The following is a 13,044-nucleotide window of genomic DNA, read 5'->3' as shown; positions in this document are numbered from 1 at the left end:
CCCCCCACTGCACCCCCCACACCCAGACTCCCCTGCCAAGCTCTATCCCCCCATCCCATGCCCAGACATCTCACCCCCCCGCTGAGCCCCAACTACCTTCACCTGGACCCCCTACAGAGTCCCATTACCGTTGAACCCAGAACCCCCAACAAGCTCCTGTGTATCCAGATCCCCCCCACCAAGCTGCTCACACCCAGATTGCCCCACACAGAGCCCTCTCAACCCACACCTGGATCTCCCCACATGAAGCCTTGCACACTTGAACTCTGCCATGCTGAGCCTGTCTGCCCACATCTGGTGCACCTGGCATGGAGGAGAAGAGCACTGGTGTGTTTCTGGGGCAGGTCCAGTCCTTGCACCATGTCAGGGTTGGGTGCAGCCTCACTGCTGAGTCTGTGTTCCGGGGTGCTGCTGCACTATGATCTCCCACCTCTGTGCAGCCAGTGGCCTGTGTCCTCAATACCAGGCTGGAGCCTCCACATTTATTTGACAAATAAAATTTGCAGAATTTTAAAATATCGTGTGCAGAATTTTTATTTTTTTGGCACAGAATGCCCTCAGGAGTAAATAATCAGGATTCCAGGTAATGCTAAGAAGTACTATAATTAGAACTACCCCTAAGGGGCACTCCAAGTGCCCAATGCCCACCCAGTGAAGGACAGCCCAACTTCAATCCGAGTTGTAAAATCATCGCCTTAGGCCACAATGCAATTCACATCAGGTTCCCCTTCTCAGGAGCAGTGAAATGCAAAGACAGAGCAATGGGTGCTTGGTACCAGCGGCAGCTCTGCCAGGCTCTCACTCTGCACCTCACTTGTCTGTTTAATAAGGAGGCTGCGTGAAAGTAGAGCCCTCAAGTAGGAAGACTGGAGACAGCTTTAAATTGTTACCCCTCTGTGCAACGCTGGGCCCGGCTGCAGATAAGGAGCACTGCAAGCTCTCTGGACAGGCAGTCCCCAGCACTTTCCTATGGGAGACATGGGGAGCTTTTCCACAGGCTCTAATGGGAGCTAGATAAAGCCCCAAATAATCATCTGCTAAAAGTGAAAAAGAGTGTGCCTATGTGTGCAGCACACGTGTGCGACCGTATCCCGGGCATCTGTGTAAATCAGCTTTACTACATTTAGATCCATCAGGTGTGTCCCGGCCACCAGGATTTCTAGGTGCCAAACATAAGTAGTTAGGTCTCCACGGCTGAGCCATAGTGCAGCACGTGAAGCAAAGCCACAGTGGGACATTTTGGGGAAGGGGCATTTTATATGCATGCAACTTCTCAGCCCGTGGCACTATGCCCTGACCAAAAGCAGCACCAGTCAGGAAAAGGTCAGTGTTACCTGCTGCCTGGGAATGGTATGATGCTCTATGCTGCACACCAGCCGTGGTGTGAGATGCTGTGCTCGCAGAACGGGGAAGGTGAGTCAGGAGGGGCCATGAACATTTGATTACTCACCTCTCGAAGATCTCCTGCTCCGCGTGCTGGGGACAAGGAGAGAGACAATCATAAATGCTGAAATTCTCATAAGAACATAAGAACGGCCATTCTGGGTCCGACCAATGGTCCGTCTAGCCCAGTGTCCTGTCTTCTAACAGTGCCCAGTGCTAGGTGCTTCAGAGGGAATGAACAAAGCAGGCAGTCGCTGAGTGACCCAGCCCTGTTGTCCAGTCCCAGCTTCTGGCAGTCAGAGGCTATGGATATCCAGAGCATAGGGTTGCATCCCTGACTATCTTTGTTAATAGCCGTTGATAGACCTATTCTCCAAGAATTTAGTTAATTTTTTTTTTAAACCCAGTTATAGTTTTGGCCTTTATAACATCCCCTGGCAATGAGTTCCACGGGTTGACTGTGTGTTGTGTGAAGAAATGTTTCCTTGTGTTTGTTTTAAACCTGCTGCCTGTTAATTTCATTGGGTGACCCCTGGTTCTTGTGTTATGTGAAGAGTAAATAACACTTCCCCAGTCACTTTCTCCACATCAGTCACGATTTTATAGGCTCCATTAGATCCCTCCTTAGTCATCTCTTATCTAAGCTGAACAGCCCCCGTTTTTTTATTTTCTCCTCATATTTTCTTGAGGCCATGGAGCCATTTCTGTTTCAGCCTCACCAACCCCAAACACTCAGAAATCATGAGTTCAGCCTCCAAATCAGGAGATTAGCTCAGAAATGACATGATTCCTAAAAATAATCAAAAGTGTGATCCTTTTATTGCCTTCTGGTCTCTGAGCTTTTAAGGAGCATTCTGGTCCCATTTTAAAGCTTCCCTCTGCAACCATTAAAGCTAGAAACTAATGTATTTTTAATGAAACCTGAGACTGTGGCAATCAAGAGTCTCAGATGTCTCCTTTTCATTTTTGCTGCCCTTCTCTGTACCTTTTCCAATTCTATCTTTTTTTAAGATGGGGCAACCAGAATTGCATGCAACATTGAAGATTTCTGTGTACCATGGACTTATATAGAGGCATTATTATATTTTCTGTCTTATTATCTATCCCTTTCCTAATGGTTCTTAATATTGTTAGCTTTTTTGACTGCCACTGCACACTGAGCAGATGTTTTCAAAGGCCTAGCCATGATGACTCCAAGATCTTTCTTGAGTGGTAATAGCTAATTTAGACCCCATCATTTTGTATGTATAGTTGGGATTATGTTTTCCGATGTGCATTAATTTGCATTTATCAATGTCTTCTTGCCCAATCATCCCGTTCTATGAGATCCCTGTGTAACTCTTCGCAGTCAGCTTTGGACTGAACTATCTTGAATAATTTTGTATCATCTGCAAACTTTGACACCTCACTGTTCCCTTTTTCCAGATCATTTAAAAATATATTGAACAGCACTGGTGCCAGTACAGCTCCCGGTGGGACACCACTATTTACCACTTTCCATTGTGAAAACTGACCATTTATTCCTATCCTTTGTTCCCTGTCTTTCAATCAATTAATGATCCATCAGAGAACCTTCCCTCTTATCCCATGACTGGTTACTTTGCTTTAGAGTCTTTGGTGATGGACCTTGTCAAAACTTTCTGAAAGTCCAAGTACACTATGTCCACTGGATCACCCATATCCACATGCTCGTTGACAACCTCAGAGAATTCTAATAGATTAGTGAAGCATGATTTCCCTTTACAAAAGTTGTGTTGATTCTTTCCTAAAATATCATGTTCATGGATAGGTCTGAGAATTCTGTTTTCTATTAGTTTCAACCAATTTGCCTAATACTGAAGCTAGGCTTACAAGGTCTCTTCTGGAGCCTATTTTTTTTTTTTTTCAAATTGGCATTGCATTCCCTATCCTCCATTTGGCATGAAGGCTGATTTTAGCAGTAGGTCACGTACTACAATTAGTAGTTCTGTAATTCATATTTGAGTTCTTGCAGAACTCTTGGATGAGCACCATCAGGTCCTGATGCCTTATTACTGTTTAATTTATCAGTCTGTTCCAAAACCTCCTCTAATGACACCTGAATCTGGGACAATTCCTCAGATTTGTCACCTAAAAAGAATGGCTCAGGTTTGGGAATCTCCCTCAAATCCTCTGCAATGAAGACCAATGAAAATAATTTATTTAGCTTCTCCACAATGGCCTTGTGTTCCTTGAGAGCTCCTTTAGCACCTCAATCATCCAAAGGCCTCACTGACTATTTGGGTTTGTCTACACTGGCACTTCATCAGCAAAACTTTTGTTGTTCAGGTGTGTTAAAAAAAACACGCCCCCCCAAACGACAAAAGTTTTACCGACAAAAAGCACCAGTCTGAACAGTGCTTTGTCAGCAGAAGCGCTCTCCTGTCAGCGAAGCTGCTGACACTCATGGGCGGTGGAAGTTTTTTGTCCGCAGGAGAGCTCTCTCCTGCCGACAAACAGCAGCTACACTGCACGGCTTTTAGCAGTATGGCTGTAGCAGAACAACTGTGTCACTTAAAACTGCATAGTGTAGCCACAGCCTTTGACAGGCTGTTAGTTTGTGTGTCTTTTGCTAGTTGCTCTTCAAATTCTTTTTTGGCCTGCCTAATTACACTTCAACACTTGATTTGCCAGAGTTCATGCTTCTGTCTAGTTTTCTCCCAAAGATTTGACTTCCAATTTTTAAATGTTGCCTTTTAGCCTCTAACCCCCTTTTACTCTGCTGTTTAACCATGGTAGCATTTTTTTGGTCTTATTGTTTTGTTTTTATTTGGGGTATGTATTTAATTTGAGCCTCTATTATGGTATTTTTAAGTAGTTCTATGCAGCTTACTAGGCATTTCACTCTTGTGACTGTTCCTTTTAATTTCCATTTGACTAGGCTAATTTTTGTGTGGTTCCCCTTCTTTGAAATTAAATGCTACTGTGTTGGGTTTTTTGGGTATTTTCCCCTGCATGGATGTTAAATTTAATTACATTATGGTTGTTATTACTGAATGGGTCAGCACTATTCACCTCTGGGACCAGATCCTGCACCCCACTCAGGACTAAATCAAGAATTGCCTCTTCCCTTGTGGATTCCAGGACTAGCTGCTCCAAGAAGCAGCCATTTATGGTGTCTGGAAACTTTCTCTCTGCATCCCGTCCTGAGGTGACACGTCCCCAGTCAATATGGGGATAGCTGAAATCTCCCATATTATGATGTTTTCTATTTTTGGAGCCTCTCTAATCTCGTGGAGCATTTCACAATCACCATCATCATCCTGGTCAGATGGTACTATATTCTTGCAACTATGTACTCTTATTATTGAAGCATGGAATTTGTATGCGTAGTGATTCTATGGCACAGTTTGATTCATTTAGAGTTGTACTATATTTGGCCCTATGCTTTCCCACAGAGTGTCAATGCCCGACCAGCGTGACGTACCCTGTCATTCCTGTATATATTGTACCCTGGGGTGCCGTTGATTGTCATTGTTCTCACACAATAAACTCTCTCCCTGGGCCCTTATGCAAAGGTCTCAGTGGGTTTGGATCTTCCCAAGTCCTCTGTTCCCCTCACTGAGCACGCCCCGGGCACAGACAGTGTCACAGCAAACAACGAACCCCTTACCCTCCCTCAAAATGGCTAAAACTGCCTCCTGGGGATTGAGCCTGTGCTGCTGGCAATGGCCAAAGCAGGTGAATTGAATAAGTTCATGCAGCAGGAAAATCCGCTTGCCACAGGTATCCAAGGATCCTCTCCCCCAGTGTCCCTGATGGCTCCGTCTCCTGAGAACCACCCTGGTGCTTCTTCTACCAGCTGCTCTATGGCCTATCTAATGTGCCTCCCACAATGGTGTCCGAGACCCCTTAGTGCAGACCCCATGCAGTCAGGTATCTGCAGCAGGAGCCCTCCAGCTCCCCAGCCCCACATCCATCCTAGAAGGCTTCGTTGCAGCACTTCAGAGGTTTCCCCTCTCTCCTGCTGGCCTGGGTTGTGGGAAGCACAACTGTCCTTCCTGGACCCTGTGGGAGAGCAGCCCCATCCCCCGCAGGAGCAGGGAGCTGCTCCATTGCCCAATTCCCTCTTCCCGGCTCAGGTTGGGGTGGGGCACATCCTCCAGTGCCTCTTGGGCTCCATTTCCCACAGGCCATCAGGGCTCTGCACGCTCAGACCAAGCGCAGGCCCAGCACAGTGTGGGCAGGGCATAGGGAGCTGCTGGTGGCTAGACACTGCAGTGCTGTGTGCAGGAGCCACGGGCTGGCACCGCTGCTCTCAAAAGCAGAGCTGGCTTGTCTGGTGTGAGGGAAACACGTGGGAGACCTCGGTCAGGGGTGAGGGCAACTCTGGAGCCAAACTCCTCGGTGCTCCGGGGTCTCCCGCTGCACCCAGGAGCCCGTTCCTGCTGCATCATTCCCAGCACCTCGGTGTGGGACCCCACCACTTGCACTTGTAAGTGGCGTTCCCTCCCCCACTTCCACAGGGAAAGGACATCCCGTGCTCGCTCAGAGGCAGCCCGAGCAGTAGTGATAAGAGGAGAGTCTGACATCATTAACAGAAATCTATTTCTGTGGGGCAGATGGACCGGCCCAGCCATTTCCACAGGCCGGGAGCTCCAGAACACGCTGTGCCTTCTGCACAACCACAATCTATCGATTTTTTTTAATCAAGAGAACTACTTTTTAACATACTGGCAACTACACAGCAGTGACGCCTCAGTGCATTTAAACCAACAGGAAGCGCAGCTCTTTAGCACAGTCATTACAGCCCCCCCATCAGCTGTCTGACTCATGGCGTTTCAGATGCTTACTGCAATTGTACTTTGTCCCCCCAGTCTGTCCCAGGCCCCCATCTCCTCAGGGAAAGGCCTGAGACCTGGGGGTGATGACAGCTCCGGAGAGTTGTTGTTTCCAAACCAGACATCATTCTGTTATCAGCCAAACCTCACATTTGTATCAGCTTTCTCATTATGGAGCCTGCATTAATTGGCCAAAGTAAATTCAGGAAGATTTCTTTGCACGGTGTGTGGTCAATTGGTGGCATTTTCCATTGTGGGGGTTAGAGAATCCTATCCCAGGGCCGGACAATTCTAGGGTCAATCATACTTGTAGTTATACTTATGGTCAGTGTGTTCGTCTCTCCTGCTTCAGGCCATAGTCTGAGCACCACAGAGCCAGGAAGGAAAAGACAAACACACAGCACTCATGAGTAGAGCACTGCAAGACCCTTCCTCTGACACATCCAGTAGGGTGACCAGACAGCAAGTGTGAAAAATTGGGACGGGGGTTGGGAGCGTAATAAGCTTCTATACAGGAAAAGCCTCAACTATTGGGACTGTCTCTATAAAAACGGGACACCTGGTCACACTCACATCAAGTGTCAGCTCCTGCCAGAGACCAACATCTGACCCAGTGTGGAAACATTTACAAGCCTCACACTGCCCCCAGGGCCGGCTCTAGGATTTTTGCTGCCCCAAGCAAAAAAAATTTGGCCGCCTCCCCATCCCGTTGATTTAGAGCGTTTTCTTTAAAGCGCTACAGCGGTGCAGTTGCACCAGCACAGAGTTTTAAGTGCAGACCTGCCGGGAGCTATTTAAAATCAGCAAAGAACTAGAAAAACCCATGAAAAACCATGTACCAGCCTTCTCCCTCTCTGACTCCTGAGCCCAATCCTCAGCTGCTTGCAAGGGAGAATAGGCAAGGGGGAAGCAATGCAGCAGTAAGTGCTGCTCTAGCCCACCATCCAAAGGATGGTGCATCCCCGAGCTTGGACCACAATTCTGATATTCTACCATCACCCGCAGTAAGGGGAAGACCAGTGGGAGCATTTCAGTAGCTCCCTCACCTGTTCCTAGCTCTTACGGGGCAGCCACATTTCTCTGGTGATGCCAGCCAGGTGACTCCCTGGGTAGCCACAGCTGCTTCCCAGGAATGCAAACCCAAGTCTCTCTTGAACTCTGGCCTCCTTGTTGTCAGTGCAAGAAGCTGCCGAACTGCTGCGCTCAAGAGTCATCAGCTACAGTGAGAGAAGCCTGGCTGCAGGCTAGCCCGGTTCCTCAGTACAGGACTGTGGTACTTACCACCAGGCCGTGGTCATCCAGGTTGGTGATCATATCCACTAGGTAGGTGCGGAGGGCAGCCAGTTTCTGCAGGGACTCGGTCCAGTGAGCTCGCTGGGTCAGGATGCTCTGGTGAGTCCTCTCCTCCTCCGTGTGCACCTTCTCTAGCAGTCGCTGCTCTTCGTTCTCACACACATTTCTCACAAAGATCAGTCTCTGGATCACCACTTCCCGGGCCCAGCTGGCCGCACTCTGCCACAGCAAGGACAGGGAGAGGTGTCAGGTGTCCCTGCCTCAGCTCAGCAAGCACTACATGCAGTACCACTGGCATGCTGGAAAGTTACCACCAGAACTGGCTTTCAGTGCACTCTAATGCTGAGTCAATCCACCTGAAATCACTGGGATTAAAGTGGTGTAAACCAGCGTGAGATCGGAACCAGGCCGCTCTACATACCAGCTATGGTGTTTCTAAGGCATTAGCTGGTATTGCCATGGCTACTAAGTGCCATCTTGACACCCAGCAAGGCCCAAAATTTCAGCTTCATACAAAAACCAAGTTTTACACCAGGGAAACGATCTCATGCTGATGAGCCAAAGGGCCAGCCTACAATTCCTGGTGCAGGATAGCAGCTCTGGCTCCCTGCAGCAGTCCCCCTGGACTCAACTCACATTAGGAAGGGTTTGCAGGATCAGGCCTGACAGCTGCCGTTCCCCTCACCCCCCCCACCCACTCCTATTCACTCAGCAGTGGGTCTGCTTCAACTGAAGCATGTCTGTGCAGTGTTTGCAGCCCAGCCATTGCAGGACGGCAGGAGAGGCTGGAAGTGAACTGACTAGAAACAAAACTGAAACTGACTAGCCTTTTATTGAAACACAGGCACCAGCAGGGAACCGGGAGAAGTTAGGGTCATTGAAGTGTTCAAAGCCATTATTGCTAACACAGGCCTGGTCTACGTTAGAAAATTAGATGGGCATAACTACATCGCTTGGAGAACTGGAAAATCCACACCCCCAAGTGGCGTAGTTAAGCCAACCTAAGTCCCTGTGTAGACAGTGCTAGGTCGATGGAAGAATTCTTGGGGAGGTGGATAACCCAGGCTGATGGGTAATAACGTCTACACTGTAGCATTACAAGCATAAACATACTCACAGAATATTTACACTGAAATAGCTGGCTGGATTCTCAGTTATACTACGGCCACTTTCCCCTGCTCACTGGGCTTTAAAATCAATGTAGGATGACACAGATGCTGCCAGAGAGGTGTAATGTGGCCTTGGCGAAAGGGAGAAATAGGCCTAGTATTGTTATCCTGACACAGTCGCTTTAAAGGAAAGCACTGCCCGAGGGAGGCACGGGAAGCAGCACCAGCTGAACTGAGAGATGAACAAATACAAGAGCAGACTTCAGGGTTTGACTCCCAAGCACACCCCCAGAACCCACGCCAAGGTCATCTACAGAAGGATGGGGCAGCAGAGAGGGTGTTGGAAGCAGTGCAATGTGTACAGTGCATATACTCAGCTGGCTGCCTCACAGAGTAGAGTCAGTGTTTATACCGCAGGAGACCAAGCAAAACTGTCTGTCCATTATGGGGGATGGTCAGGTAGGGAGAAGGGCCTAAATAAAATCAGTAACCAAAGAGTAAAGCCATCTCAGCAACCCCGGGCAGCCAACACTAATATTGCTGAGTGGGGTTTTGTTCGCCTGTGAGAAGCAGGCTGCTCTAGAAAGCTCAGGTCCACATTACCATGCCATGGAAAGAAAAGAGAATTACCAGAGCACTTTGGTTCTTCCCTGGCAGCACCTCAGCCATGTATTTGGTGATGGCAGCACTCTGCAGCTGGAGCTTCTCACACTGATCCACAATTTTATTCTGAAATACAGAATCAGAGCTCTGGATTCACAGCCTCTCTCGGAGCACCCTCTGTCATCGGGCACCATGAGCGCTCAGCTTTTAGAAGTGCTGTACTCATATAGTGTCCTTCACTACAGCACGGGCTGCACGAGGTCCCCGGGAGCTTCCGGCTCTCAGCCCCATTGCAATCAGCTGCAAGCACACCCCAGCTTTACACAAAGAAATGAATCCCAGATTTGTAACAAAACCCAATCCTTGCCTGAAAAAGTCACAAATGGGCTAAAATACCCCTAAAAGTTAGCAGGGTTTAATCATATGACAATCCACCTTGGTAAGACCTGTCCTGGACTTCTGATTGCCAGCGATAGGATCTGTGTGAGAGGAAGAGGTGGAAGGAAGGGAGAAATGGTTACATGCAGATCACCTAGGCCAGATTCTCTGTCATGTTCTGGTTCCTTTACATCACTCTGGCATTGTGAGGAGATAGAACCTCAGTGGAAATGGCATCTGGGATGATCCCTGGCATAATGGCTTTCTCCACATAGCAGAGTTGCCAGAGCGGCTTTAGCCACCTCCCTAGCCACTGGCATAGTGTGTGCACAAGGGGAGGGTGCAGGCATGGCCAGATCAAAATAGCTCCTGCTATTCTCAACTGGTATGACTTTGGAGGGCTGTTGCAGCCAAACATAAATTGAAGCAGTCCTGGGGCTGCTCTAATTTGTGCTATGAATGGGCAGCCCAATCATAGAATGCTAGGGTCAGAAGGGACCTCAGGAGGTATCTAGTCCAACCTGCTGCTCAAAGCAGGACCAATCCCCAGACAGATTGTTGACCCAGATCCCTAAATGGCCCTCTCAAGAATTGAACTCACAACCTTGGGTTTAGGAGGCCAAGGCTCAAACCACTGAGCTATTCCTCCCCCTCCCCAAGCTATAGAGTGTAAAACCACCTTTGCCCCCTCCTGCAACAAGCACAGTTTAGCCAGAACAGACTTTGAGCCATAGTTTTGCCTTTGAAATCTGTCATTTCCCTTGGCAATAGGACAATTCCTATGTGATTGCTGGGAACCAAACCTGTCACTTGGGTTTACATGTAAAAACCAAAGGCCACAGACAGGAACAAGGAGGGGTTTACACTTTGTGTTATTTTGATCTAGCCTGAAATTCCCAGGGTACTGCAGAGAGTGCCCAGGCCCAGACTCCTGCGCACCTGCTTGCTCCTCGGGAGCATCCTGCCAGTGGCTGATACGACCAGACCGGCCGGGATAGCTCACAAGCTCTCCTATTCCCATTGCTCACTCCTGAAGATGTGTAATTGGTCACCTATGTCACACGGTATTGTTTCTGCTCTCTGATTGGATGGCTGAAACTTTTTTTAAAGAGGAGATTGAGGAGCCGACCACTTTCCAGCGTGTTTAGGGGAGGAGCGGCCGGTGCTGGCTGCTGTCAGGCTTCACGGTTACACCCCAATGCGGGGAAGGTAACCCCCGTGTGTGCGCCGTCAGCCCCTGGCCCGTGCGCCCAGCAAGTGAGGCCAGGCCACGGGAGCGGCTGGGCAGGCTGGCTCGGCTCAGGCAGCGCTTGGGTGGGCGCGATCCCTGCACAGAGCTGTCCCTGCCCCGGGGTGCTCCCCCTCGGCCGGGCGCTCACACTGACCCAGGCTGCGCCGAGCCGCCAGCCTAGCCCAGAGCCAAAGGGGGACCCGGCGGCCTGTCTCCCAGCACGTGTCTGCGCAGCGCCTGGCACACCCCGGCCCTGCCCTCACCTGGGCGCTCAGCGCTACAGTCACGTGCGGCCAGAGCCCGGAGGGACGTCACCCCCCAGGGCTGGGAAGTGGCCCCACGGCAGCCCCCTGCGCTCACGGGCAGCGCCGGCTCCACCGCCGGACTCTCCCCGTCAACCGTCCGGCCCGAGTCCTTCCCACGTCCGGGCAGCCTGCGGGGGAGCGCCCGGAGGGGATCCAGGCCAGCGGCGCCCCCAGGCAACCGGCGGCCCGGCCCGGCCCGGCCCCGCTTACCCGCAGGTCCGCAGCCTTCGCTTCCAGCGCCGTCACGCGGTGGCCGCGGCAGCCGCCCAGCCTGGCGCACTGGCCGCAGACCGGCCGGCGGTGAGCGGCGCAGAACCAGCCCAGCTCCAGCCCGTGCTCCGGGCAGCTCTCCCCGCCCAGCCCCGCAGCGGGCTCGGGCTCCGGCTCTGCCAGCCCGGCGCTGCCGCCGGCTGCCCCCGCCTGGCTCCGGCTCCCCGGCTCCGCGCCCGGCGGTAGCCCCGTCCCCTCCTGAGCCATGGGCCCCCGCTCGCGGCAGGACGGGGCCGGAGCCGGAGCCGCTCCCGGGCGGACACGGGAGCTGCGGGGAGCGGGCGGCACCTGTCTCAGGTGCGGGGAACTGAGCGGCGGGCGGGGCTGGAGGGGAAGGTGACGGCAAAGGTGGAGCGAACCCGCCCTGCGCGCACACCCGAGTGCTGCCCACAGCCCTGCTCGCGGGCTCTCTCTATCACACACACACACACACACACACACAGCCCTGCTCGCGAGCTCTCTCTATCACACACACACACACACACACACAGCCCTGCTCGCGGGCTCTCTCTCTCACACACACACACACACACACAGAGCCCTGCTCGCCGGCTCTCTCTCTCTCTCTCACACCTACACACACACACACACACAGCCCTGCTCCCTCTCTCACACACAGCCCTACTGCACGTATAGAGCACTGCACACACATACACATGCACACCAACTACTGCAAAGCACACAGCCCTTCACACAGTTTCCAGCTGCTGCACACTCACAGACCTGCACATGCACACTGCTGCACACACAGACACTGACTGCTGCACATACTGAGCCCTGCACCCCCCGAGTGCTGCACATGTGCGCACACACTCAGTCTTGCACAGACACATGCCCTGACTGCTGCACACACAGTGCCCTGCACACATACAGTCCTGCACACATAGACACAAACTGCTGCAGGCAAACATACTGACTGCTGTACACACACAGCCCTGCACCCAGGCATAGAGACACTGACTGCTGCACACACACGGAGCCACACACAGACACTGACCACTGTACGTACACACCCACACACACCCACACAGCCATGCACATAGGCACAGAAACACTGACTACTCAGCACGCACACACACAGACAGACTGCTGTACATGTGTTGCGCACCCCAACTGCTGCACACAGAGCCCTGCGGGCACACACCCTGACTGCTGCACAGATGCAGACATGCACACCCTGACTGCTGCACACAGAGAGAGCTCTACACACACTGCCCTGACTGCTGCACGCGCACACCAGAGCTCTGCGTGCACATGCGCACGCGTGCACACACACGCCCCAACTGCAGCACACAAGCCCTGCACATACACAATCCCTGCGCATGCATGCACACACACCCCCCAACTGCTGCAGGCACACACAGAGACACTGACTGCTGCACATGTGCACACACACAGTGCCCTGCATGCACACACACACACTGCTGCACATGCAGACACACAACAGTGCCCTGCACACACACACGCACAGACACTGCTGTACATGTGCGCACACACCATCCTGCACATGCAAACACACACACAGTCCTGTGCATTTTGGGCACACTGACTCCTGCACACACATACACAGTCCTGCATATGCAAACACATGCACTGCCCTGTGCATAGAATCATAGAGCTGACAGGTGTTTGTCCAACCTGCGCTTAAAAATCCCCAATGATGGAGATTCCGT

General features: G+C 51.5%; 1 protein-coding gene across 1 annotated transcript in view; it reads right to left on the bottom strand.

The window, feature by feature from the left end:
* BSPRY (B-box and SPRY domain containing) overlaps positions 1-11,149 on the bottom strand; it is a 28,256-nt gene extending 17,107 nt beyond the window's left edge. The window contains exons 1-4 of the mRNA XM_030535668.1: positions 11,060-11,149; positions 9,215-9,313; positions 7,464-7,694; positions 1,451-1,476 (exon numbers count right to left, since the gene is read on the bottom strand). Coding sequence (XP_030391528.1) covers positions 1,451-1,476; positions 7,464-7,694; positions 9,215-9,253 — 296 coding nt within the window. The 5' untranslated portion in view covers positions 9,254-9,313; positions 11,060-11,149. The remainder of the gene's footprint in view (positions 1-1,450; positions 1,477-7,463; positions 7,695-9,214; positions 9,314-11,059) is intronic.
* Between the last annotated feature and the right edge of the window lie 1,895 nt (positions 11,150-13,044).

Source organism: Gopherus evgoodei, chromosome 16 (genome assembly GCF_007399415.2).
Source record: "Gopherus evgoodei ecotype Sinaloan lineage chromosome 16, rGopEvg1_v1.p, whole genome shotgun sequence".
Lineage (NCBI taxonomy): Eukaryota > Metazoa > Chordata > Testudines > Testudinidae > Gopherus > Gopherus evgoodei.
This window is presented reverse-complemented; position numbering and strand designations above follow the sequence as displayed.